This window comes from Oculina patagonica, chromosome 9 (assembly GCF_052425735.1).
Source record: "Oculina patagonica isolate OP01 chromosome 9, crgOcupat, whole genome shotgun sequence".
NCBI lineage: Eukaryota > Metazoa > Cnidaria > Anthozoa > Scleractinia > Oculinidae > Oculina > Oculina patagonica.
In genome coordinates, this window is record NC_135766.1 from 16,039,494 (window position 1) to 16,064,163 (window position 24,670).

The 24,670-nt window shown below is 37.5% G+C and overlaps 5 protein-coding genes and 1 pseudogene across 5 annotated transcripts in view; 2 read left to right on the plus strand and 4 right to left on the minus strand.

The window, feature by feature from the left end:
* Positions 1 to 3,309, minus strand: part of LOC144666952 (adhesion G protein-coupled receptor L3-like) — a 25,097-nt gene extending 21,788 nt beyond the window's left edge. The window contains exons 1-3 of the mRNA XM_078528397.1: positions 3,130 to 3,309; positions 2,796 to 2,965; positions 569 to 636 (exon numbers count right to left, since the gene is read on the minus strand). Of these exons, the coding sequence (XP_078384523.1) occupies positions 569 to 629 (61 nt within the window). The 5' untranslated portion in view covers positions 630 to 636; positions 2,796 to 2,965; positions 3,130 to 3,309. The remainder of the gene's footprint in view (positions 1 to 568; positions 637 to 2,795; positions 2,966 to 3,129) is intronic.
* A 2,390-nt stretch (positions 3,310 to 5,699) lies between these two features.
* LOC144666991 (melatonin receptor type 1A-like) lies at positions 5,700 to 6,915 on the minus strand (annotated as a pseudogene).
* A 1,656-nt stretch (positions 6,916 to 8,571) lies between these two features.
* Positions 8,572 to 10,690, minus strand: LOC144666014 (melatonin receptor type 1C-like). The gene has a single exon (XM_078527352.1). The coding sequence runs from the start codon at positions 10,261 to 10,263 to the stop codon at positions 9,196 to 9,198; it is 1,068 nt and encodes a 355-aa protein (XP_078383478.1). The 5' UTR covers positions 10,264 to 10,690; the 3' UTR covers positions 8,572 to 9,195.
* Positions 10,691 to 15,632: 4,942 nt separating this feature from the next.
* Positions 15,633 to 23,999, minus strand: LOC144666970 (beta-4C adrenergic receptor-like). The gene is made up of 2 exons (XM_078528422.1): positions 23,851 to 23,999; positions 15,633 to 17,032 (listed from the first exon to the last, which is right to left on the minus strand). Exons 1-2 carry the CDS (start codon positions 23,899 to 23,901, stop codon positions 16,031 to 16,033), a joined length of 1,053 nt encoding a protein of 350 aa, XP_078384548.1. The 5' UTR covers positions 23,902 to 23,999; the 3' UTR covers positions 15,633 to 16,030.
* Positions 17,047 to 19,156, plus strand: LOC144666612 (uncharacterized). The gene is made up of 4 exons (XM_078528015.1): positions 17,047 to 17,671; positions 18,241 to 18,572; positions 18,857 to 19,004; positions 19,094 to 19,156. Exons 1-4 carry the CDS (start codon positions 17,444 to 17,446, stop codon positions 19,154 to 19,156), a joined length of 771 nt encoding a protein of 256 aa, XP_078384141.1. The 5' UTR covers positions 17,047 to 17,443.
* On the plus strand, positions 19,138 to 19,984 carry LOC144666976 (uncharacterized). Its single transcript, XM_078528431.1, has 2 exons — positions 19,138 to 19,302; positions 19,659 to 19,984. The coding sequence occupies exons 1-2, from the start codon at positions 19,173 to 19,175 to the stop codon at positions 19,964 to 19,966; spliced, it is 438 nt and encodes a 145-aa protein (XP_078384557.1). The 5' UTR covers positions 19,138 to 19,172; the 3' UTR covers positions 19,967 to 19,984.
* Positions 24,000 to 24,670: the final 671 nt, after the last annotated feature.

Consider the following 24,670-nt stretch of genomic DNA (forward strand, 5'->3'; position numbering starts at 1 on the left):
TAAGTACTTAGCAGTATGTTGATGGAAAGAACTGGTAATTAGTACCTAAACATCGTGCCGTTAAAGTGTTTTACTGTCATTTGAGAAGATAGAGTATGTAAAGTACAACAGTTACCTGTCTAAGAATTACAGACTGACTCTAAAATGTTATATATTACATTTTAAATGCAAAATTGTTACAGATCGCCAGCTATGTCTCATTCATTACGTACCGTATGTTTTTGGATTGCCTTGTTTATAGACACATGCATTGCCATAGCAACGTAAGAATAACAGATAATTTAATTATTATTGCCTTGTACTTTACAACCTTTGTTTTAAGTAAAAGACGCATTTTATTCTAGATCACTAGCAAGTTCCTCCGCCACTTGCTCGTTTATGCTGAAAAAATAGTGCATTCTCGTTAATGATTTTCTGCAACAAAGAGGAAGAAAAACATAATGGTCTGAGAGCAAACCTGAGTAAACAATCATAGATATTGCTGCGATGAAAATAATTAAAAGAAAACTGAGAAAAAAGGTCTATGTTTAGGTAAAAAAGAGAAGGTATTAATTACTATGGCACAAACCTTGTAAAAATATAAGCAGAGTGCCAATAAGCAGCAGCTCGGTCATGGAGGTCTTCTTCATTGTAATTCTGAAACAAAGGGATAAATATGGAAATCAAAAACGAAAATGGCTTTATTTTTGTATATAGAATAGCTTATGACATATATCAGTTTTAGTCCCTACCTGACATTCGACTTTTTTCGGATACTCTTAAAACACAGCACGTTTTTGCACGTGCTTGCCAATACGAGAATTGCGACACGCGAGAAAACTACATCATTTAAATGGCGGATGCTTAACAGGATTCGCAATTTAGTCAGTGCAAACAATCCGCCTAAAGTAGAACTGAGAGGAAATTATTAATAATATGGGTTGACAGTTTTCACCTTCGATTCTCAATAATATCTTGTCATTTTGACGTAATTCAATCCTTGCATCCTGCTTTTTGTTTGGTTTATATTAAACGTTTTGTCCCTCATCTCGTAATAGGACGGCAAAAGTAAGAACATTTCACTTTTTGTTCAAACAATAAATCTACATTAAATAATGTGAAATTCCGCTTGAAAGGATGAAAGTTTTGGCCTTAAACCAGAAAATTGTTAACTAAGGTCGCGTTCGTTTGAGATTAATCCGGAATAAGAATAATTTGAATAATGCTAGTTAGCGTTTGTTTCGCTGCTCTTCCCATTCCTGAATACTTGGATTTCCGTTCCGGCTATTCTGCTCCCAGGAGCAGAATATATAGCCGGAAAATATTCCGGAATACATTCTTATTCCAGAATATTCCCAAACGAACGCGCCCTAACTGGCAAAAGATTTCTTTTAACAGAAACCCAAATTTATTTTGTAATAAGAGAGTTTCCAAAGCGTTGTACTTTTCCCATTAATTTTTTTTTAAATTATCCAAAAAATAAAAAACAAAGTGGTAACTCATAGTAGCAATACCAGTTCATCACAAAATGAATTTCGTTAAAATTCAAAATTTCAAAATTGAAAAGAATTAAACACCATCTGCCCGCGAAAGCAATTTAATTATTGACGTCAATTTATTTTGTGGTTCATCAATAGACAGAATGAGGAATAAAAAGTCAACAAACGCGAGGCGGTTGTTCTCCCTTGTATCAATTTTGTTTTTCTTTTAATTTCATGTGTAATTTTCCTCAAGGTTAACGTATTATGGTTTAGTCAGTTACCATTTCCGACAACAACTTTCAAAACTTTAGTCATATAGTGATATTTGCCTAAGTGCTGTTTGTTGTTGTCGACACCCCTGCGTGAATTAAAGAAAAAGGCAATGTTTCCAATGTTTCAAAATATTCAGGCGGCAAGTGCTAAAACATCTTGACTGAAACAAAATAAACAATAATTATGTCACCGATAAGTTCTTTGGTTTCTCGAATGCGACCTTTATATTATTTTGAGCTTATGAGAACCTAATTTAAAGAAAACATATTATCCCTCTGCTAGGGATATACAGTCATTTAAATCTATATATAAACATTTTACTTTAATAGCTTCACTTAATTCAGTCCGTGCTTAACAACATGCATTAGTAGAAACAAAAAGTGTCACTCACAGGAGAGCGAACGTGCTTGGTACATTCAGAAGAGAAATCCACCTTTTGTAAGGTGCTTAAGGATTGGTTCAGACCAAGAGCCTACCATCTTCTATAGGGTTAGGTTTAGAACACACTACACCAACATAACAGATGGCCAGTTGCCTTTATGATTCTTCATCCATATTTTTTTCCTACAGTCTTTTTGGAGTTGTGGGAGAGGAGTTGCAAACCATTTTTTAACAATATCAATAAAAAAGCCAACTAAAATGACATAATCATGATAACGTTTATAAGTGGATGATTTTAATAATCGTGAATATTTCTCCTCTTGTTCTTGTAGTCTTGCTGATCCCCTAAAATATAGCATAGCACAGGTATACATTGCCATGTGACTTAAAGAGAATTCACCACTTTATTTGTTCAAACAAGTCCAAACTTGTGAAGAATATTTTCTTCATGACACGAGCGTGGGACAAAGAAAAAATTTTTTCTTTGTCCCACGCCGTCTTAGATATATTCCACATTTATCACCGAGCTTAAAATCTACCATCTTTATTATTTACTACAAGTCCAAATTTGTTGCTTTTAATTGGTTAATGTAGTTCTTTTATCTTCCGCCGTATTAGTAAAAATTAATCGAAGCGAAACAGCGAGGAAAGCAAACCGCGTTACAATGAAATTTTACTTACCTTTATGCTGAGTGGAAGCTGCTAGCCCAAACTACGCGCGCCTCACGGTACGTTGCGGCGGAACTCCGGCTTTTTTCGGAGCCGGTGGATAAAATAAAAACGTGACAATCAACGACACTAATGAATCCTCACCATGAGCCAAAGAATTAAAGCAACTGGGAAAAAGAAGCCTGAAAATATAAAATAAAATAAAAATAAAGCTTCAACGTTGAAGACCTGAATTGATGTATTCAAGGCGAGGATTTTTGCTGTCTGCTGTGCGAATTATTTCATATATTCTGTTAAAAACGTTACAAAAAGCACGTAATAAGATAATAGTGTTATTGCGTATTACCTGTTATCAGCGGAACTTTATCTTTCTAACGGTTCATCTGGCACAACATTAAGTATTTGTGTCCAAGTCATCTAGTAGTGTAGTTTGCCCCAATTTTTTCCCATAACAGTTAGACCATCCCGAATCTTCTCATATAAATAAGCCTCGTGGAATTATCGATTTCAAGTAATACATTTGACTCTTCCTTCTTCCTTATTGAGCCTACGTGGGCGGTATTTAAGGAAACCTGCAATTTGATTGGTTGGGGGAGCTGGTACTGTTTTTTTCTTATCTCAGACCGTGGCTTCATTATGTACAAACTTTATGTAAGCGAATTGAGAAGTGCCAGAATTTAAATTGAAAGTGAAAATGTTTCAAACTTAGACCTTAATCAATTACGCGACATCATGACTGGAATACGTGTACGCCTTGATGTGTCGCGACTATACCTGAGAAAAATTGAATTCACTCATGTCGATTCGTTTGTTTGCTTGTTACACTGGGAAGCTTGACATGTACTAAATTCAGGAACACTGGAACTGCCTGGAAAACGCTTAAAACTAGTGACATCACCAGCTGATGAAAAAATAAAACAAACTTACACAATAAATAATGGGAAGATTCAAAATAATTGCAGAGTCCGTCTACAAAATTAATCAATTTGAATCGAGCAGGAGCTTACCTGTATAGCAAATCAGTGGCTGATCAAGACTAAAAAATAAACTGGTTGAAATTAAGGACGGCTCAGAACCGATGAATCTTTCTGAAGTAAAAGGCAAAAAAATCTGTTAATAGCAACACGGATGACCACGCATAGAAGGAAAATATTGATCTTCGAAGATAATTTCACTGTCGGAAATGAAGGCGGTGTTGTTTGCTTATACTGACAAGAACATTTGCCGCTTCGTCTTTTACATTTTGATATTGAGTTCGTTAGAAAGCTTGGCCCTGCTAGAACTAACAAGCCTTGTCCAGATATAAGGTAGCAAGCGTCACGCAAAATGCTAGGGCTTACTAATGGTGAAAACCTGTTTTCACTTTATGAACAAACTTGTTTGGGTTTCGGATGTTGCCGATAATTTGCTTAAAGCTGCTTTGCATATCATCTTGTTTTTGTTGTTTGCGGGCTTTTTCGATTTCTTCGCATCAAAAATGAGTGCTAATAAGTGGATTTAATTGCTCGTTTTAACAGGAAAATGCTTTGTACATTTCATGAATTAGATTTCTCGCGACGAACACATCACCCCTCGATTTCCCATAAAAGGTAAAATTAACAGTTATCCTTCGAAAACCTGCCGAGGCTGTAGCAAATTTTCAAGCACTCCAAAATTCGATGATCGGAAGATGCAAAAGTAGTAATCTCAGTTCTATTTATTTATAATATCCCACCAATGTGACTCAGGTTCAAATCCGGCCCCGTGCCATATGTGGGTTGAGTTTCTTGTTGGTACTCGCCCTTACTCCGATGACTTACATCCCGCCTCCTTTGTTAACCTCCCTCCACAAAATCCAACACTCCAAATTCCAATTCGATCTTGGATGCACGTACACGTCTAAACGAGCTCCTGAGCTCTTCTGTGTAACGTGGGCCATATATTTACATCGTCTCAGCCCGAAATCGCGCAATCTGTGTCTTTAGAATATAGTTTTCTATTATCCACACGAGACATCTCTAGTAATCAATGATCTAGAAAAAAGTTTTATTTATTTATTTATTTATTTATTTATTCATTCATTAATTTATTTTTTATTGACATATATATTTATTTTTTAATGGACTTTAACCCTATTCAGACCGGGCTTTTTTGGTCTTTTCAGACGGGGGGGGGGGGGGGGCGCCCCCCCGTAACTTCCAGAATATTTAAGCAATCACAATGAAACTTACAGGATATATAGTATGTCCCAAAATTATCTTTGCTATATGTCACGTGGGATGATGACGTCACACACGTGACAATGACATCATAATGTCAAAACAGCCGCCATCTTGGATCCGCCATCTTGGATTCGAATTTTTCAAAACGTCAGAAAACCGCCCAAAATACTGGAAAATACTCAAAACCAATAAAACTGTGCTTAAAACCCGTAAACAGATGAAAATAATTGCTTTAAAGTTATTTTCATTAATAGAAACAGGAAAAATTACAAATTTGGGAAAACATGCCTGTCAAAATGCCGTTGCCATGGTGACGTCAAGTTCTGACACAACAACCTACCCTACCAAATACCCAGATATTAGATAAAGTCTCAAAGTTTGGCAGCGTTTGGTTGAACATTAAAAAAGTTAAGCGTCAAAGCGGCGCGGGCACTTTCCGCCCCCCGGTCTGGATAGGGTTAACAAATTTAAAGTTAAACAATTATTTATTTCTAACACATTGTTCCATTTAAGTCATATACTGGAAAACCCTTAAGGATAAGGAAATTAACAAGGACAATTCTATGCAATACTAAATCATTTCCTCTGAAATTGAAGCTGTTACACTAATTGTAGATGCTGTTGTTCATGCCTGGCCCAGTATTTTATTTCTACAAACAGCCAAAAGGTACAAAAAACAAAAAAGCGAAAAAGTAATAGGTTTCTATATTGGGTTATTTATTCAAACGGGCCACTAATTTATGTGCTCCTGTAAGAATAACTAATTATACCGGTATTGGGGACTTCGATCGTTTGCAGCATCGTAAGTCGTCACTACGATCTCCAATCCAGGCGTGGCAGGCATTACGTCATTCCTACAGTTTATAATCTTCTTAAATTCCTGTCGGAATGAACGATTCATTCCGGCGTAAATGAAGGGGTTGACAGCACTGGACATGTAGATCGACAGTGAACAGAAAAGCTCGACACCTCTTGGGATGCTTTTCAGAAGCTGGAAACGAACCACGATGGCCACCGCCCATGCAGGAATCCAGCACACGATGAAAGCAAGTACCACCACGAAAAGGGACTTGCTGATTTTGATTTCCTGAACGGTGATGTGCCCTTGGGCATGACTGACATGCAGACTGGGTGCATATCAAGGTTGTGGTGACGGATTGTCTTGGACACTTTAAAATAACACACAGTCACGACGGCGAGTGGTGCTGTCAAAAATAGGGTAATGACTGTACTGTAGTGGGCATAGGATCCGGCATCACTTAGGTGAACCACGTGACATAGAGCATACCCAGGGATGAAACCATAATCTTGTAAGCCTACCAACTTTGGGATGCCAACGTAGCAGGCAACAAAGGCCCAAGCAGTGCCAAGCATCGTTAGGGAACGCCTCTTTGAGAATATGGTACTGTACTGATTTGGCTTCACGATTCGTATATATCTGTTGAATGCCGTTAGAGCCATAGTAGTGGGAGACACAGAGAGAACAAAATTCAAAGTAAAGGCTTGCAAATGGCACAGAAGGGGACCAAAGATCCACCCTCCAGAGACGAGAACTGTAGCGGTGGGTAGCATAACTACGACTGCAGACAAAAGATCTGCAACAGCAAGGGCGATGATGTAAAGATTGGTATTGGTTCGTAAACGCTGGTTTCTGTAAACAGACATACACACCAAGATGTTGCCTGCAAGTGTTGTGATGAGGATAACGAGACAAAGAAGAGCTTCCAAGAAAATAATTCCAGATCTTCTTGGAGGTACAGGCTCAGACTGCATACTGCAAATACTTGCGCGGAAGGAGTTATACGAGTTCAGGTTTAGCATTTGGGCTTGACTGGAGCACCTTAATGGTTTTAAAAATGATAATATGGCAGTTATTTATTTACTATGTATTTTTTATTTTTTTTATTTACCTCATACGATGAAGGGTTAAAAATTTATTATCTCTATATTATAAATGGTAGAATCATATGCATTCTGTTTATTGTTTTGCTTTTTGTGTGGGCTGTTATTATGAAATGCTCTACGCTGAATTGCTAATTTTATTGTCGAAGCTGCAAATTAAAGAAAAAATGTAAATATGTTATAAAAATGTTACCAATGATTTCACTTGATTTTGCAATGCACCAAAGTAAAGGTTATTGAACCTAAATGCATCGCATCGCGTCCGCAATCCTTTTTATGCCCTGTCCACACTAATGCGTTTTCGGTGATGTGCTTTCTAGTCTACACGAATATGATTGAAAACCACATCGTTTCCATCGAAAACGTATACAGTTTACAACACTGCCCCTATGTCATCAGTGTGAACGACGAAACGGAGGCTTTAATTTGAAAACACTGCGATTTGGATGGAATCAATGAAGACATTACGTGAAAACACATCGAAGAAAAAACGCATCAAATAAAAGGCACAAACTAGGAGGGGCTTTAAATTGCCAGTAAGGCAAGGTATAAAGAAACAGCTAGATATGTTGTTGTTACACGGGCCCGAAAGACGTTTCAGTTAACATGTCCTCGTTGTCCTTCTAGGCTTTTTTTGGCATATTACAGAAAAAAAAGTTGATGCCTTGGGGTATGAATGACTAAGGCAACAGCTTTTTCCTTTTTAAACTGCGAAATTGTTCATCTTTATATTTTCAACAGCAGATAACCATACACGTGACAGGTGCAGGTACAACGATATTGTTGAACTGTTGAAATGGAAACCTCGACTGCAAAGTGAAGATACAGCCGATGGTTGCCGTCAATTTTGTTTCATAAAAGGGGACAGTGTGCTTTCTTTACAGCATTTTGCATTCTCTTATTTTCGTAGTGCGAATGCTTACTTACGTCTCACCAATTTGGACTTGAGGTCTGCATCAGTTGCCGGCTTGATATGTTCTATCTCTTGCGGATGATTGTAATCAGTTTTACAATAAAAAGAACAACTTCTATATATATAGATTAATCAACTTCCCCTATCCTGCTGGCCGACAAATTGACTTTGTGCGCCATAAATTTCGTCTTTGACATATGTCGGTAAATTCGTCATCATTCCTTCCATAACCCTAAAAGCAAAATTGAAAAAAACTTGTAAGGTGAAATTTAATGTCATAATGTACATTAGCAATCGCAATAAAGTCGGTTACATCAAATGAACTAGCCCTACACGATATCCTTGACTTAAATGACTGAAAGCCCTCGGCTGATGGCGATCTAAATGAAATTGTATGCAGACGTCTTCAACAACAAAGCGACAGGTAGCGACAGGTTTAGAAAGCTTTATCACTTGAGTGTGCCAGTTCATAACCACCAACATGTTTATCAATAAATGATTAAATTTTACTACAACAAAAAGTGTAAATATCAAATTTGGATCAACAAAATCCAAAAGGAAATTGTAAAAGATTTTTTAAAAGGATATAGACATACATTTTCATGTCATTGGTGTAACAAAGTTAGATATTTTGAATGCAGGTGTTCCTTACAAAAATGAAATCGAAAGTGACCCGCTATTGCAATATATTGACCAGCCCTGTTGTAAATGAGAACACAAAGTAATTGTTTACTGCATATAACATTAACGTTCATTTTGTTTCTTCTTTTTATTAATCGCATCATATGTCATCAAATGACAAGTTCTACAATATTTATCTTCTTTTAATTTACCATGCATGAACCACGCGCTGTTTGCCCTACACTTCTGGGCCCTTCTGATATCATCTCGTTAACAATAGAAAGCCAAGAAAAAACAGTAACAGTGTTTCTTATTAAACCAAATTTGTATCGATAAGTTAAAAATGCATGTTATTGATTTACTTCTTAACATTTATGGAAACTGTAAACAATGTATTGCTTTTTTCAGCTAATCCTCCTTGTGGCATATGTAAATTCGGATCGTGCTTATAATGTTCCGAGTGAAGAGATGCATTGGACAGTTTGATTACAGGCGTGCCTGCACCATATATTCTCAGCTGGAATTAATTAAACACTGTTCTGCCCCATGTAGTCCGTTTAATGGCTTTTTTGATCAAATCAAGGTTTCGTAGAGTATGATTATTTGACATGGACAACTCATTAAAGTAAAAAAATATATATATTAGTTAGCACTTAGGTTTACAATCAATTTTGAGTTAAAATAAAATATTTTCAGCAATTTGTTTTCGTGTCGGCTAAAACAGTACAAAAAAACTACATAGGGATAAGGTTTTTAGCTTAAAAAGCTTGATTCGTTATACCGTTGGACGAGCTCTATTTAACGCTGACGCAACTTGTTGGATACCTTCAACGCCATCGCGATAAAATCGTTGGGCTTTAAAACCACCCTGCTCTAGACCCCCATGTCTCTGATTTCGTCGCTGTGAACACTGGGAGCTAACTAAACCACTTGATCTGCATGTTATGATCCGGCGAAACTCGCTTCTGAATGCTGAATTCATGCCGGAATATATTAAAGGATTTATCGTGTTAGAAATGTAGAGAAAAAACATGCAAAGCAGTTCAACATTTCGTGGAATGTATATAGTAATAAAAAAGCGCCTCAATATAACAATAATCCACAGTGGAATCCAACATGACATGAAAGTGAAAACAACAATAAACAAAGATCTGCTGAGTTTGATTTCTTGTACGGTAATACGGGCTTCGTTTCTCCTCAGAAATGCCATGTTATGCTGTCGCATCGATTTAAGAACTTTGGCATAACAAATCACTGTGGCAAACAAAGGTAATGCAAGGAAAAGAGTTATGACGACTGAGTAGTGAATGATCTTGACATTTTCACCGAGGTGTTTGATCGAGCATTGTGCATAACCCGGCACAAACTCAAATCCTTGCCAGTTTGCAAGTCTTGGAATTGCAATGTAACAAGCCACACAGAACCATATGAACGCGAGCCAGAAGCGAGATTTTCTGGGAGAAAATATCTTCTTGTATATTGTACTTGATCTGCATATCCGAACGTATCGGTTAACAGCTGTCAAACTCATGGTTGCTGGGGAAACGTAGATGACAAAAAGGCTGATGAAAGCGTGAAGTTGACAAATGATGTCGCCAAATGGCCATTCTCCTAAAAACAGTATTACTTCGGCAAGAGGCATCACAAAAACAGCGGATAGCAGGTCACTTACAGCCAAGGCTATGATATAAAGATTCGTCGATGTGCGCAATCTTGGATTTCTATAAACTGACAGGCAGACCAGAACATTTCCTATAAGCGAGAAAATATTTAAAACCACTAAAGAGGAGCCTTCTAGAATCACCAGAGCTAAACTTCTTGATCCAAGAAAGTTTGATGCCATTTACAATTACTGTATGCTTTAGCAGCCGATATGTGCCAATACTCCGAGGATTACAAAATGAAAGAACTCTCACCAAACGTGCACACCCTATTGACATGATGTTTCTGCACAAATGCAAAATGTAATTTGAACAATAGTTTGCCGAAATGACATTTATTAAGCTGCGCTTGAAGACACTTGATAATTTTCTTTTTTCATTTCCGCATTTTGCCTTAACTATTTGATTACGCTGATTAGTTTTGCGCCACAAAATACAAGACAAGCTGCACTTCGGCAGTTTTCCTCACTCACACATTTCTTTTTTCTTATTTGTTCACAAAACTGTATTTGTAGTTTTTCAGCTACGCGAAAAATGTCGAGTCGAATTTTGTGTTGGAGGCTAGCGTTTGTGTAACATTGTTAGCATTTGTTAAACATTGCTGGGAATTTCTCCATCAAACACAAATGGACAAGAAGGTGAACATACAAAGTTATCGCAAGTTTAAATGACTTGGTTATTCACAATTTCCTACATTAAAGCATAAGTCTTAAGTATCATCTTTTGGACCAAAAATGCATCAAATTAATGCTTAAATGGACAGAAAAAAATTGAAAAAAAAAAAAAAATGAATGGCAAGGTTTAATTAATTTTCACATGACTAGTTCCAGAATGATCTGCAGGCACGGTGCTAGAGTAATTAAGTTTGTGCTTAATGCAAAACTCTTTTGGTTCTTTTTACTCACGCAAAAAATACCTTGTCGAATTCTGCATTTGGAGCTAACGTTTGTTCATTCAGTATCGTTAACTTTTAAACATTGCTTAGAATTCCTGCATCAAACACAAATGAATACAAACTTCCACATGCAATGGTCGCGCACGTTTGAACAGCCTCGTTATTCACAATTTCCTTACATTAATCAAAGCCTCAATATCATCCTTTGGACCAATCATCCTTTGATGCCACATGAGCGGCAAAATTACAAGAAAAAATGCGCAAGATTTAATTGATTTTCAGATGAATCTATCACACATTGACTTGACCACAATACTGCTATAGAGTAATGAAGTTTTTGATTAGGATAACATTTTGCTCAGACATTCAATCATAATTGTACATGCTGTCAATCTTTTAATGATGGACATGTCTATGTTTCTCGGCGAAATCTTATTATCTATTATCTATCTATAAACATAAGGTCAAAGTCTTCTTTGTCAACCAACTATATGGCATCCGGATTTGTTTCATTTTATTTTTGAACATAATTTATAAACTAGCGCCAGAGGGAGACAAGAACAAACTTTACGTGACTTTTTCTGTTGTTTTTAAATGAAACGAATAAAGAATTAAAAATTAACAAGACGAATTCGAGGTAGCGCACTTTGAGTCGCAAGTATTGAGGGCCCTTGGAGTAAAAAGAGGTGGATAATTAAACCGGCGTACACAGCGACTTAGAGTATCACCTACTTCCCTGGTGCATCGCAGAAACCCTTTCTTTCCTAACAATTTTTCATATTTAATTGCATCGCGGACAATTTGCCAGTTACCTGTTAGAGAAGTGACTTCAGTATCCAATACACTCCAAATGACCCCGAACTAGAACTACACTGTTTACGTAAATGTACACTACACTGGTTAAGTATATACTAAAAAATTAACTAAAACATTTACTATTCACCTCGGTTTCGCGATCGGTGGCTAATGATGAGTATTTACCTCGCCGCATCGCGGCTCGGTAAACATCCATCACTAGCCACTTCCACTTAAATGAATAGTTGTTAATAGGAAGCTTAAGCAAACTACGAAGACAACGTGAACGAGATTTGTGTCTTCTCTGCAAAACAACAAGCTAGACGTGAAATTACCACATTCTTCATATTTTGGAGAACGGGAACGACGACTGCTAAATTTTTGAACTCCTATTTGGGTTTTAACATAATTTTCTGAAACTAGTACTAAACCAATTCATATAGTACTAAACCAATTCATACACTGAACACATCTGGATAAACGCGAAATTCTCGAGTAAAAAATAAATTTATTTTAACTAGATATTCTGCTCGGCGTCGTCGTCGTCGTATTGCTTTAAAAAATGGTACAGCTAAACTAAATAAGGATGGGCTTAATACTGAGCCCAATTTCGATATATTTCAGCGCGAGAGACTGGTGACGAAACTTCAACACCGAAGCGAGGCTCCGGGGAACATAATTCATTTGAATCGAGCTTGGGATGTTTTTACTTTCGAGTTAACACTGCTTTCTTGGATTATTTCGTCTTTTCAGCATAAAATCGTAGTTTCTTGGCGTCATTATCGTGAACATGGCGACGTCGGAAGAAGAAGAAGGTGTGAGAAATCTACAATACTTTCAGCGTCAAAAGTTGCCATCCTTGGCTGCGAACATTCCTTCAAGACATAGGAATACAAACATCCTCGGAAGAAAAGTGTAAAAGAAAGGCTGAGTTGGTTGAGCTGGCGTTAAATGCTTAAGCAATGAAGCTCGTGAAAGTATCTGAAGGGGAAGGCGAAAATGAAAATCTTATCATGGCCGAATTACTTGCCACAGACGAGGGTGTTTTGCCAGACACAGCGTCCATATTGAAATCGAACTGGAGTAGGAACCTCTCACTATTTCCAGAAGTCACCTTTCCAGATATATGTAACTATCTTCTGGGAAAGACCGACGAGTACTCTGAAGAAAACTTAAAGTCTTTAAAAAGCCTTATGGGTTATAAACTGTTCAAAGATGGACATGTGCTTGATCTACAAGTTCATAAAGTTCCTGACAAGTCTGCTGTCTTGGTAAAGTATCAGGTTCAACCAACGGAAAGATCAAAGACGGGATCCGGAAAGGATAGCTATGATGGTATTATGATTTTAAGAAGTGACGGTGCAATACATGGGGCATTTTGTCCATGCCAAAGAGGGTAAGTGCATGTTTCTTTCTAAAATCTTTCAATGCTAAAACATTTCATCCTATAGATTGATGTTTTTTTGTACTTAAGTCGAGTGTAAGGGAAATAGTATTAAAGCTAGTAGAGTTAACAAGAAACAGGTACAAAAACTGTAAAGGAAATGTTCTGTAACATGGTTTTACTTATTTGTGCCAGTGATGATCTATTGAAAATTGTAATACATGTAATAATGTTACTTTTGGTTACCTGAGACCTGTTCACATTTTCGCAGATCAACAGAGGAATACGCAATAGTCACTTTTTACCTCTCTATTTCTGGCCAAGACTGTTCATATTTGAATTAGTATTTGTTTTAAAAGCCCTTTTTTCGATCTAGAGGGGGGGGGGGATTGACATTGAAAATACCGTGCATAATAACCTGCAACAGTCGTCGACTTCAAAAGAGTGCAATTGGAAACGAAGAGCCAAACCTAATGAAAAGTCTTGCTCTCTTGACAATTTGAAAATATCCAAGGCTGAGTATGGCAAAACTGACAAGGAAACACTTAAGCCAACAGATTTTGATTCAAGGTCAACTGAACTTGACCCTGTGTCGTTTATGGATCAACTTAAAGCTGGTTTAGAGGAACATGCATCATCTGCAGTCATCCTTCAAATACTTCCACAGGTGCCACCTGTGGAAGAAGAAGTTACTGGAATTGTTTCAAATGACAAGTGTCTTGATCATGAAGAGGAAGTGGATGCTGTTGAAGTTAATACAATTTCTGAACTTAGAGATGCATTTCTCTTATCAAAAGGATTAGACAGAGGCAAAACCTTTGATGTTTCTGAATAAATATCTCAAGAATTTCTAACGTTAATCAAAATTAATTAACATCAAGCCGAAATGATAATAATAATTAACATCAAGCCGAAACCAAGATGCAAGGAGAATGTGACTTTTGGAAAGAGCAACGGTGTGGCAGAATAACGGGCGCAAATTTTTATAAGATTTGCCATTTAAAGGAAAGTACCAGCCCAGACAATACCTTTAAAGATCTATTGAGATATTGCCCTCTTTCCCCTGAAAAACAGCCAATACAATTTACATGGGGACACGAGAAAGAAGGGTCAGCTGTGGAGCTGTACTGAAAAAAGCTGAAAAAGGTTCACAAGGAGCTGCAGGTTGTTGAAAGTGGCCTCATAATTGACCCTCAGTTTTCCCGTTTAGGGTCTAGTCCTGAAAGGATGCGAGTCTGCCGGTGCTGTGGGAAAAGGGTGGTGGAAGTGAAAAGCCTCTATTCCAGAAGATCATTAATACAACACATTGCTGCTGCAGAATATATTTACAAAGAAAATGGAACATACAAACTTAATCAAAGTCTCTTCGAGATATCGACGTTTTTGCACGAAGTATGAGTCGAAGGTTTATCCTGTGCATTGTTCTTCGAACTTATCATTACAGTTTCTTTGTAGTTTAGTTTAACAATTTCCTATGTTCGCGGAAAAAATGCAGTCATATAATCTTCCCATCCATCTTTTTGTCCCAATATTTAATGTTTTTTTGTGTAGGGTTGAATTAGTCCTAGGGTTAAATTGAAACAAGCAAGGTGTATTCAGTGTTAAGCTCTCTTTTAAGATCCTTTTTGTTTTCAAGTTTTTCGCTAAAAACCGTGTTCTTCCTCCTGTACTCTTCTAGTTCAGATACCAAGTAGTTTATTTCGTCAGCTGTTAAGTCTGTCTGACTTGCCGTAGTCTGTCTGACTTACCATTCGGAAGCATAGTATCAGAACCGTTCGTGTTTACTTACCTTTCGGTGTTGCTTGTTCCTAGCTGCAAAAGTACGAGTGATCATGGTTTACTGAGGTCGCATCAGCACTAAAATCCACGCAGGTCTCTATGGAGTCCCCTATATGGAGTCGCCCTTTCTTGGCTTGTGAGTGTTCATCACACTGTCTCTTCCTATCGCAAGACGCTTCGAGCGCGAACTAACCGTATTCGTCGATTTCGTTGGTTCAACGATAGACGGATAGCAGCTTGAACGAACACTTTTTCGACCAGAAATTGAAATCTCGATTTCGCTTTCCTTAAAATACAATGAACAGATTCTTGGATCGACGAGTGTCTTGAATTTTTTTATCTGCTCGCTTACAAAAAACCTCCCACTTCCTAAGCTCATTTGACATTGTAGGAAAACAAAAATAACCGAGATCAGGTCGTTCCTTACTCCCATTACGGAAAAGAGAAACAGCACAATACTTTACCATGGTACACACAAAACTAAACTGCAAAGGACAAATAAAAGACGCTTTAGATTCAGTGGATTTCCCGATTTATCCAACGCACATGGCTTTCCTTTGCAGTGTTTGTTTTCATTATTCGCGCCATTCGCGCCGTATTCCCCGGAGCCTCGCTTCGGTGTTAAAGTTTCGTCACCAGTCTCTCACGCTGAAATATATCGAAATTGGGCTATTCCCAACATAGTATAATGTTAATTAATTTTCTACATCTACATCTACATTTATTGAGTTGATAACATTGTTTAAGACATCACTTCAACTATAAGAGTACAAAATAACAAAAACAAAATGTACATGTATAAATAAGATATAAAAATACTTAGTTACAATTTACTTGTTTACATGCTTCCCTAAATTTAATTTAAAATTCGATAATGACTTGCAATTCACTAAGTCAGCGGGCAGCAAGTTCCATTCTGTTATTGATCTAGGAAAAAAAGAAAACTTAAAAACGTCCTTAGAAACTTTTGGCATCCTATACTTAAAAGCATGGCTATTGCGTGTTCTTTTTTCACTGTTTGGTATTAAGTGATTTTCCGTAGTTATGTCTACTAGGTTATTACTAATTTTGTCTGTGTTTTTATAGTTATTTCATTTCACACGGCCGCAATCTGTGGAATACCCTCCATGTCATCACGATGAAGTGGTTGGGCTCTGGGACCACCCTGCTCTGGATCCTCCTGAATTCTTCGCTGTGGACATTGAGGGCTGACAAAACCACTTGGCCTGCATGTAATGATCCGCCAAAACTCACTTCTAAATGCTGAATTCATGCCAGAGTATATGATGGGATTTATCGCGTTAGAAATGTAGAGAAAAAACATGCACAGCAGTTCAACATTTCGCGGGATGTTTATAGTAAAAAAGCGCCTCAATATTACAATAAGCCACAGTGGAATCCAACATGACATGAAAGTGAAAACAACAATAAACAAAGATCGGCTTATCTTAATTTCTTGAATGGAAAGATTGGCTTTGCTTCCTCTCATTTCACTTAGTGAAGAAAGAAATGCCATGTTATGTTGACGTATCTTTTTAAGAACTTTCACGTAACAAATTGCTGTGGCAAACAAAGGTAATGCAAGGAAAAGAGTTATGACGACTGAGTAGTGAATAATCTTGGCATTTTCACCGAGGTGTTTGATCGAGCGTTGTGCATAACCCGGCACAAACTCGAATACTTGCCAGTTTGCAAGTCGTGGGACTGCAATGTAACAAGCCACAAACAACCATACAAACGCCAGCCAGAAACGGGATTTCTTTTGCGAAAATATCTTCTTGTAAGTTGTACTTGATCTGCATATCCGAACGTATCGGTTAACAGCTGTCAAACTCATGGTTGCTGGGGAAACGTAGATGACAAAAAGGCTGATGAAAGCGTGAAGTTGACAAATGATGTCGCCAAATGGCAATTTTCCTGAAAACAGTATTACTTCGGCAAGAGGCATCACAAAAACAGCGGAGAGCAGGTCGCTAATAGCCAAGGCTATGATATAAAGGTTGATAGTTGTGCGCAATCTTGGATTTCTGTAAACCGACAAATAGACCAGAACATTTCCTACAAGCGAGATAATATTTAAAACCACTAAACAGGAACCCTCCAGAATAACAATGCGTGTACCTTAGTGCCAACCGGTTTTCAATTACATAGGAAAATGAAATTCAAATGTATTTTCGTTTTTCATTTTTCTTCCCCGCTGTAAAAATGGAATTTAAGTCCTTTTTTCAAAATTCTTTTTTTTTCACCCATGAAAAATGACATCCGACTTTCATTTTCTTTTTTAAATGTTCCTTACACGACGGAAAACGAAATTCGAATTCACTTTATGATTTTTGTTTTTCGTTTTTCTATATCTAAAAAACGGATTTGAATTTTCTTTTTGTTTTGTAGTTTTCGGATGGAATTTGGAAAACAAACTGAATTTAACATTCGTTTTTCGTTTTTCATTTTTGGCCAAAAGCATTGAAACTGACAATCTTTGTTTTGGCGGGAATATTTAAGAAACAAAATGGCGGCGTTAGAAGCTGTTCTTGATGAAGACTTTGTCCGCCGGTTTCTTGTCGAACAGAAACATACTTTTGAAGAGCTGGTCACTGAAATCAAGACTCGATATCCGAATCTAAAGGGCTGTAGTTTAAGAAGCGTCAAAAGGTTTTGTAATCATCGGGGAATCAGAAAAAGAATGCCGGTTGCAGATGGAGTGCTCGACATCGCAGTACGAGCCGCCGTATCAGAGGTAAGGATGTGTTCCAAATTTAGAATAACAGTTATGGATAATTATGTATGTATAACTACAATTTACTTATCCTTATTCGGATAATTTCTATTGCTTTCAATTTGCAATCTCTTATTCCCTTAACGGTGCTGTCGTCAAGTTATACTATTCACGATAGGATAACACAACGAGCTCAATAACACTTTCAATTTTTAAACGAACCAAAACTTATGCATATCTTCAAAGTTCTTAAAGTTTTGTTTTCTTATTCAATTTAAAAATTATCTTATTCCAAGTTTGTTACAATTATGTTGAAAAGGGATTTTGTGGAAGTTATCTATATTCATTGGTAGTGGCGTCAAATTTGAGCTAATATAATTTGCAGTAGCCTGCAGAACAGGCGGATTATTTTTCGGGGGGATTTTGCGAGTCGCGCGAAAATAATCCGCCTGCTCTGCAGGCTAAATTTGCAGGGAAATTGTTACCTTTAATGTAGGGGCGTCATGTAAAGTGTTAGGCAAGGGCGCAGAAAATCAAAGGCCTCTTTTTTGATTTTTCATGCGCTGAAAACTGTTCTCAATTCATTGTAGGTGGGTCCTGTATTTGGAAGAAAAATGATGAAAGGATATCTAGATATGCAGGTTCAAGGTACATTCGCATCAGAGAGGCGTGTAAGAGAATCTCTGTCTCGGGTTGCTCCCATTTACCATCATCGTCGCCAAAGAGGTGTTGAAAGGCAAATCAACCCGCAACCATATACTGCTGAATACCATGGCCACAAGCTACACATGGACCAGAACGAGAAACTTGTGAATTATGGTGTTGTCCATGTTTGTGCAATTGACGGGTTTTCTAGGTACATTCCTTCTTTTGCTTGCATGCCCGTGAAGAATAACGTCCTCATCTACGAACATGTTTACAGGTGGGTAGAGTTTCGTATTCGTAGCAGTGAAAACATTGCTTTTTTGAATCAAACTATCTAGCCTGTGTGTTTATTACCAAGGAAACGAATAGGAAAGGGTGCTGTAAAAAATATACAAAAATTGGAAAAGGAAATTACTGAGCAGCAATTTGACATCAGTTCTCTTTCTTCCTTTACACCCTTATCCCTGACTTGACCATCTTGTACGCGGTATTTATACCGGCGCTCACTAAAATATATCTTTGTGTCAATAGTGACCTCTAATAATTTAATTTATGATACAGAAAAGCGGTGATAGAGGACTGCCTTCCAGATCAAGTACGAGTTGATCATGGCCGTGAGTTCTACTTGACCCTCTTTGGACAGGAGTCACTGGCCTCCCTAAGGACAAATACACAGCGAGATCCTTACCGACAAACACAGTCGAAAAAGGTAAGCATGACTGTAAGTCTAATACGCATTGTCATTTAAGTTTGTTTCATTTGCAAACTAATTGGTCCACTCTTTTCCCTCTCTTGAAGAATCTTAGAATTGAGCGTTTTTGGGTGGAAGTCGATCAATGCTCGTGTAAATTATCCGATTAAAAATGCCTTGAGAGATATGGAGCAGAGAGGTGTTATCGACATGGAACTTGACTTTACTAAGTTTTATGTCTCAAGTGTCTCACTGAAAGTAGCAAGTGTAGGAATGAAACGAACAGTAAATGCTTGGAACCATCACCCAATCCCAGGTATGACTACTCAAGGTACACCAATACTGTAATATTAGCAGGGGGCATGGTTAAGGGTCGTAAGGTTAACCCGGCTCTTCCCTTTCGCTACTTGTAGCTCTTCATCACTAAACGCACAAAGTTTTTGTTTGACCCTGTTGACAAAATAAGAGAAGAATCACGTTTTTGGAGGATGAGAAAGCTATCATGTGTCATTCCTCTTTTTTGGCGCTCTCTACCCCCTTATTTTCCACTCTCCGTCTAATCAAACACAATCATTATTTTCAGTAGCTTATAAAACAGCCATAGAATTCACGTAAAATCCAGTGTTACCACTAAATTCACTACCCCCATGACCTTTTTCCTTTCTATTGCAGGAGTTGGGACACCAGTGCACTTGCGCAATGGCAACTTCCAAGGACAGAGAGTACTCGCTAATCAGATTCCCACAAGCATGGAAGCTGTCACTGCTTACGAAAATCTTGGTGGTACACTCACGGTTTTCCCTACTTTTGGCATTGACCCCTTAGCCGAAAATGCCGAACTTCAGGCTACACGAGAACAGCGCTTTAGTAATGAAACAAATGAAGAAGCCATCTTTGGAGAACTTGTGAATGGCAATTCTACTTCTTTTGAGCAGGCCATACAAAGATATGCAAACATTACAATTCAACTTCTGACATAAATCCAACGTAGGTTTATTCCATCAGATGTTAGTTTGAATGCAATGGCAGAAACAAACATACAAGATATACTTTGGTTGACATCGCAGTTTTTTATATGTAATATTAAGGTTTGGTTAACATTAACATTGTTTTAAAAATGAAGCTAGGCATGTGGCTTTTAGCTGTTAAAAAGCCTTTACTGTTTTAACGTGATGTGAAAGACATATTCCTTTAACACAACAACAAGTAACGTTTTCTGATTTCGTCTGTCTTTAGCCAACTCTAGAAAAACCGTTGTTAAGCTTTGTGAGGATGTCAAATCCTTTTAGTTCAATTGCTACAAAATCAACTTCATTTCTGCATTTTGGACAACCTGAATTATTGGTTGTCCAAATTTGAATGCATCCCTTACAGCCTATTACTGAGTCACAACAAGTACTCACTACAACTGGTGGTTGTATTGTTTCTTTGCAAATAATGCATTCAAAGCAATCTAAAATCTCTTTCACAATGGCATTCTGTACTGCTCGTACAATGAAAAAATTGGCATTTAGTTTATCTTCAACACATTTTGGCAATTCTTGATGGATAGCTTCTGCCACTGCAATTTTCACGGCTTCTTTGATATCTTGCATGTTAACATCTACAGAGGACACAAATTATAAACAATGTCTTAATTATAGCTCATTCATAGTGTTAGATTGATAGCAGACTAGTATGCTGTAATCAATGTTTTCCCACAGTTATATGTGTATTTCCAATTGCGTGTATGTCGTGAGCATGGAAAAAAGTTTTGTATTTGATTTTTTGGTAAAATGCATTTTTTTGTATAAATAGTATCACAGTTCATTTTGTTTATTCAGGTTTCTTGAAATTATTTACAAAATTTTGAACAACAATAAAGTCTTTGTGGCCAAGAACCAAGAAATTGAATCTTGTCAAATAAAACTGGTCAGAGATTACTCATAGTGACTACATGTACTGTACGTCATACCTTGGGATTGTGCATTGGTCACATGTTCTTCATGTTCATCTTTAATAACAACTATTTCATCAGCTTTTTCTTTTGTTAAGTCTATAGCATAGACTTTACGAGACGCTGATTTCCAAAAGCTTAGGCCTGTGGGGTAAAGACATTATAATTTAAAATAGTTTTAGTACAGGAAGGTATTCACAAATTTCACGTCCCCTTGTTAACCCTCGAACGTACAAGCGAATTCATACCCCCACCATTCTACAAGGGAGAAGGGGGGGGGGGGGGGGGCGGTGGTGGATGGAATCTCTCCCCAGAGTTTTCGTTCTGTTCAGGCGCAGCGAAATAATTTGCCGACATTGAGAAGAAAGCCTGTAGCTCACTCTACAAGAGGAGGCTATTTTTGTTGGCTGAGATGTCATTTGACGCCACATGACGTCATTAGAGCCGCCATCTTGGATCCAACATCTTAGATTTCACAAATAACGGAAATTGATACAAAATCAAGCCAGAATGATTATTGAATGTTAAAATTAAACAAATCGTACAATTCCGTTTGAAAAAAAAAATAAAGAAAAATGTTAAAAATGACGATTTTTGGCAAGATCTGCTTGTAATTATGGCATTGCCAAGGCAACGTCAAATATCATGGACACATGGTTTCCATATCAAAGTTTCCGCAAGGGATGAATGAACAGCTACTGAAAGTTTCACCATTGTTGAGAAAATCCTCTTTTCAAAATTTTGAAAAAACCTTACCAGGGGGTGGAATCCCCCCCCCCCCCCCCCCCCCACCCTTGTATGCCCGTCAACAGGTTAAAAATATAAATACTGGCAATATGGACTTTACTGGGTTGCTTAGTACATCTCAATACAAACATATTCATTCGAGAACATCCAAGTTATAAAATACTCAACTTCTGAAAGATAACCTCTCTGCTCTACTATTTGTAGGCAGCTATTTAAAGATTACGTGATGGGCTCTCGGCCAATGAAAAGGAAGAAATATACATCTACTGATAATACAAGTTACCTCTAGTCCCGTTTGAATCCTCGAAAGGCAGCCCATTGGCACTGACAAGTTTTATTTCTTCTATACCTAGCTCCTCCTTGCATTTCAGCGTGATGTTGGGAACATTTGCGGTATCTTCTGTAATCAGTACATAAATTTGCCTTGTAGGTGTCTTAACTTTTCCTTTTTCAAGTGATGCCAACGTTACCTTCAGTGAGTATCCACTTACTTTCACTCTTTTCGTAGAATGGGGGAGGTTAGAAAAAACGGAGCTAGAAAAAAAAATACAAAGTAATTAGAAGAGCGTCACATTGGCTAATTCTGCTAGCAATGTCACATTTTTCATCTAATCAGTTAAAATCGGTTTTTAGTGAAACTGAAATGCATCAAATTAATCATCCGCTTGCTACAGTCTTGTGCTTTTTTATTTTCATAAAAAACAATGAAAATGCCGGGGTTGAAAAAAAATTCCCAGACTCCCGTAATTTCTCGATCGACGGCCCTTTTAGTTCGATCGATTTGCGCGATATTTCTTGAAAGAAAATTTCAAGCCAAAATTTTACTTTGAGAAATTTTCTGCACATTCGTGCACTGTTTACATTACCTTTGTTGATTTTAGTTTGTGCTCTCTTGTACAAAGTGACCGTTGTCATGGAAAAGCACGTTGGCTCTTTCTTGCAAGCGTGAGAACAGAAGCTTCTTATTGGCTGACGAGTGAACGTTACGAAAATAGATTGAAGAGATACATTCTGACTTCAGTAAAAATGTACATCTTTTTCGAAAATCTTAACGGCATATTTTAACCTTTTGCCTTTTGTTATATTTTAAGCACTTTCGGGGATTTTTTTCGACGCAAACCAGCGCAATCAAGAAAGGCTTGACCACAACATGCATGCGATTTAACAGCTATAACTGTCTTGAGATTTAATGTAAATGTTCCCGAAATTTCGACAATCGAAGACTGAAAAAATCAAATGATTATACAAACCTGAACAAAGGAGAATAGTTGGAGCTTGCCGGTGGAGTACGAAGGCTGGCTGCTCCTTGGTGTTGATTCGACCGGGACGGGGTCCCTTGCACTTTTAGGGTTGTGTCTTTCCTAAAATCTGTAAGGTCAAACCGACCATCGCGGTTCGGCCATTCGGTTGCCAAGCCAAACTCCTCCACAATGTGGATTCCTGGCACATCAAACTGAAACGGGTAATCAAATATTTTTTTAAATAAATGTTAAAGTTCCTTCATCAACGGCGTTACATTCCGAGGAACCCGAAAGCACATGCTTGCAAGTTAAAAGCTTTCTCGCTTTATGACTTACCCCAAACATTTGAGCCAATCTTTCGGCCGACACTTGAGATTTTTTCACTCTCCTTTCCTCTCTTCCGTCTCCCTCGCCGGTGAAAAATATCACACAATCTTCTGAATCCGCCATGACCAAGATAGACAGCAGCTAAATACCATTCGCAGCTAAATACAATTCGCACGGTTGGTTGGGTTGGGAAACTGAGGGCAGCATAAGAGTCTGCCTCATTACGCGGTAATATGTCGTTTCGTGATTGGTTGATATTTCAGGGTATATGTCAGTTTCAATGCCTTTAGCCAAAAAGGAAAAACGAATACCGATTAATTTTCAAATTCCATCCGAAAGCAAAAAATGAAAAGAAAAATTCAAATCCGTTTTTTCATATAAAGAGAAACGAAAAACAAAAATCAAAAAGTGAATTCGAATTTCGTTTTCCGCCGTGTAAGGAACATTTAAAAACGAAAATGAAAGTCGGATGTCATTTTTCATGGGTGAAAAAAAAAGAATTTTGAAAAAAGGACTTAAATTCCATTTTTACAGCGGGGAAGAAAAATGAAAAACGAAATACATTTGAATTTCATTTTCCTATGTAATTGAAAATCGGTTGGCACTAAGGTACACGCATTCTAACGAGTGAACGACTTCTTGATCCAAGTTCGTTTGATACCATGTCCAAATTATACTTAAACAGCTGATATCGGCGATTGCAATATACCAAACCCTCACGGAACGAACGAACGAACAAAGCCTACGTGATGTTTGTGCACGATTGTAAAACTTACTTTTGCACTTTAATTAGCCGAGATGGCATTAATTGAGTTTGTCAGAAAGGCACTTGATTACCGTCTTTTTCATTTCCGCATTTTGACCGAATTATTCGATTTCACTGATTTGTTTTACACAAGAAGATTCAATAAAAGCGACACTTAGCGGATGTTTTGTCCTTTACACATTTCCTTTTCTTAATTTGTTCAGAAAACTATTTTTGTAGTCTGTCTCTTACTCCAAACTAAGTCAATTGAATTCAGTGTTCGAGACTACCGTTTGTCAAACATTATTAACATTTGTTTAACATTGCTAAAAATTTGTACTTCTTTCAACGCAAATGGATACAAACTTCCAGGTATATCGTGCGCGTTTAAACATCCCGATTATTCACTACTTCTTACATTACAATAAAAGTCACAAATATCATCCTTTGGATCAAACGTACTTCAAATTGATGCTATTTGAGCAGCAAGTAGAAAAAAAGGTAACAGCATTTAATTACCTGAAGATAATTATATCCCACGCCGACTTGTACATAATACTACCAGATTAATTGACTTTGTAGTTAAACAAAAGTTTGCTCAGACATAATGTTATAATTGTGCTTGCTCGCAACCGTTTATTCATGCGAGACACGTATAAAGGTATTTAAGTTTGCGTTGTCCGGATCA

Excerpts from the sequence above, each read along its gene's own strand:
- LOC144666014 (XM_078527352.1), bottom strand. The coding sequence starts at position 10,263 with ATGGCATCAAACTTTCTTGGATCAAGAAGTTTAGCTCTGGTGATTCTA.
- LOC144666612 (XM_078528015.1), top strand. The coding sequence starts at position 17,444 with ATGGCGGCGTTAGAAGCTGTTCTTGATGAAGACTTTGTCCGCCGGTTT. Across the intron at positions 17,672-18,240 it reads TACGAGCCGCCGTATCAGAG|GTGGGTCCTGTATTTGGAAG; the intron begins GTAAGGATGTGT and ends AATTCATTGTAG. Across the intron at positions 18,573-18,856 it reads ATCTACGAACATGTTTACAG|AAAAGCGGTGATAGAGGACT; the intron begins GTGGGTAGAGTT and ends TTTATGATACAG.
- LOC144666970 (XM_078528422.1), bottom strand. The coding sequence starts at position 23,901 with ATGGTATCAAACGAACTTGGATCAAGAAGTCGTTCACTCGTTAGAATG. Across the intron at positions 17,033-23,850 it reads GTTCACTCGTTAGAATGCGT|GGTTCCTGTTTAGTGGTTTT; the intron begins GTACCTTAGTGC and ends GTTATTCTGGAG.
- LOC144666976 (XM_078528431.1), top strand. The coding sequence starts at position 19,173 with ATGGAGCAGAGAGGTGTTATCGACATGGAACTTGACTTTACTAAGTTT. Across the intron at positions 19,303-19,658 it reads GAACCATCACCCAATCCCAG|GAGTTGGGACACCAGTGCAC; the intron begins GTATGACTACTC and ends TTTCTATTGCAG.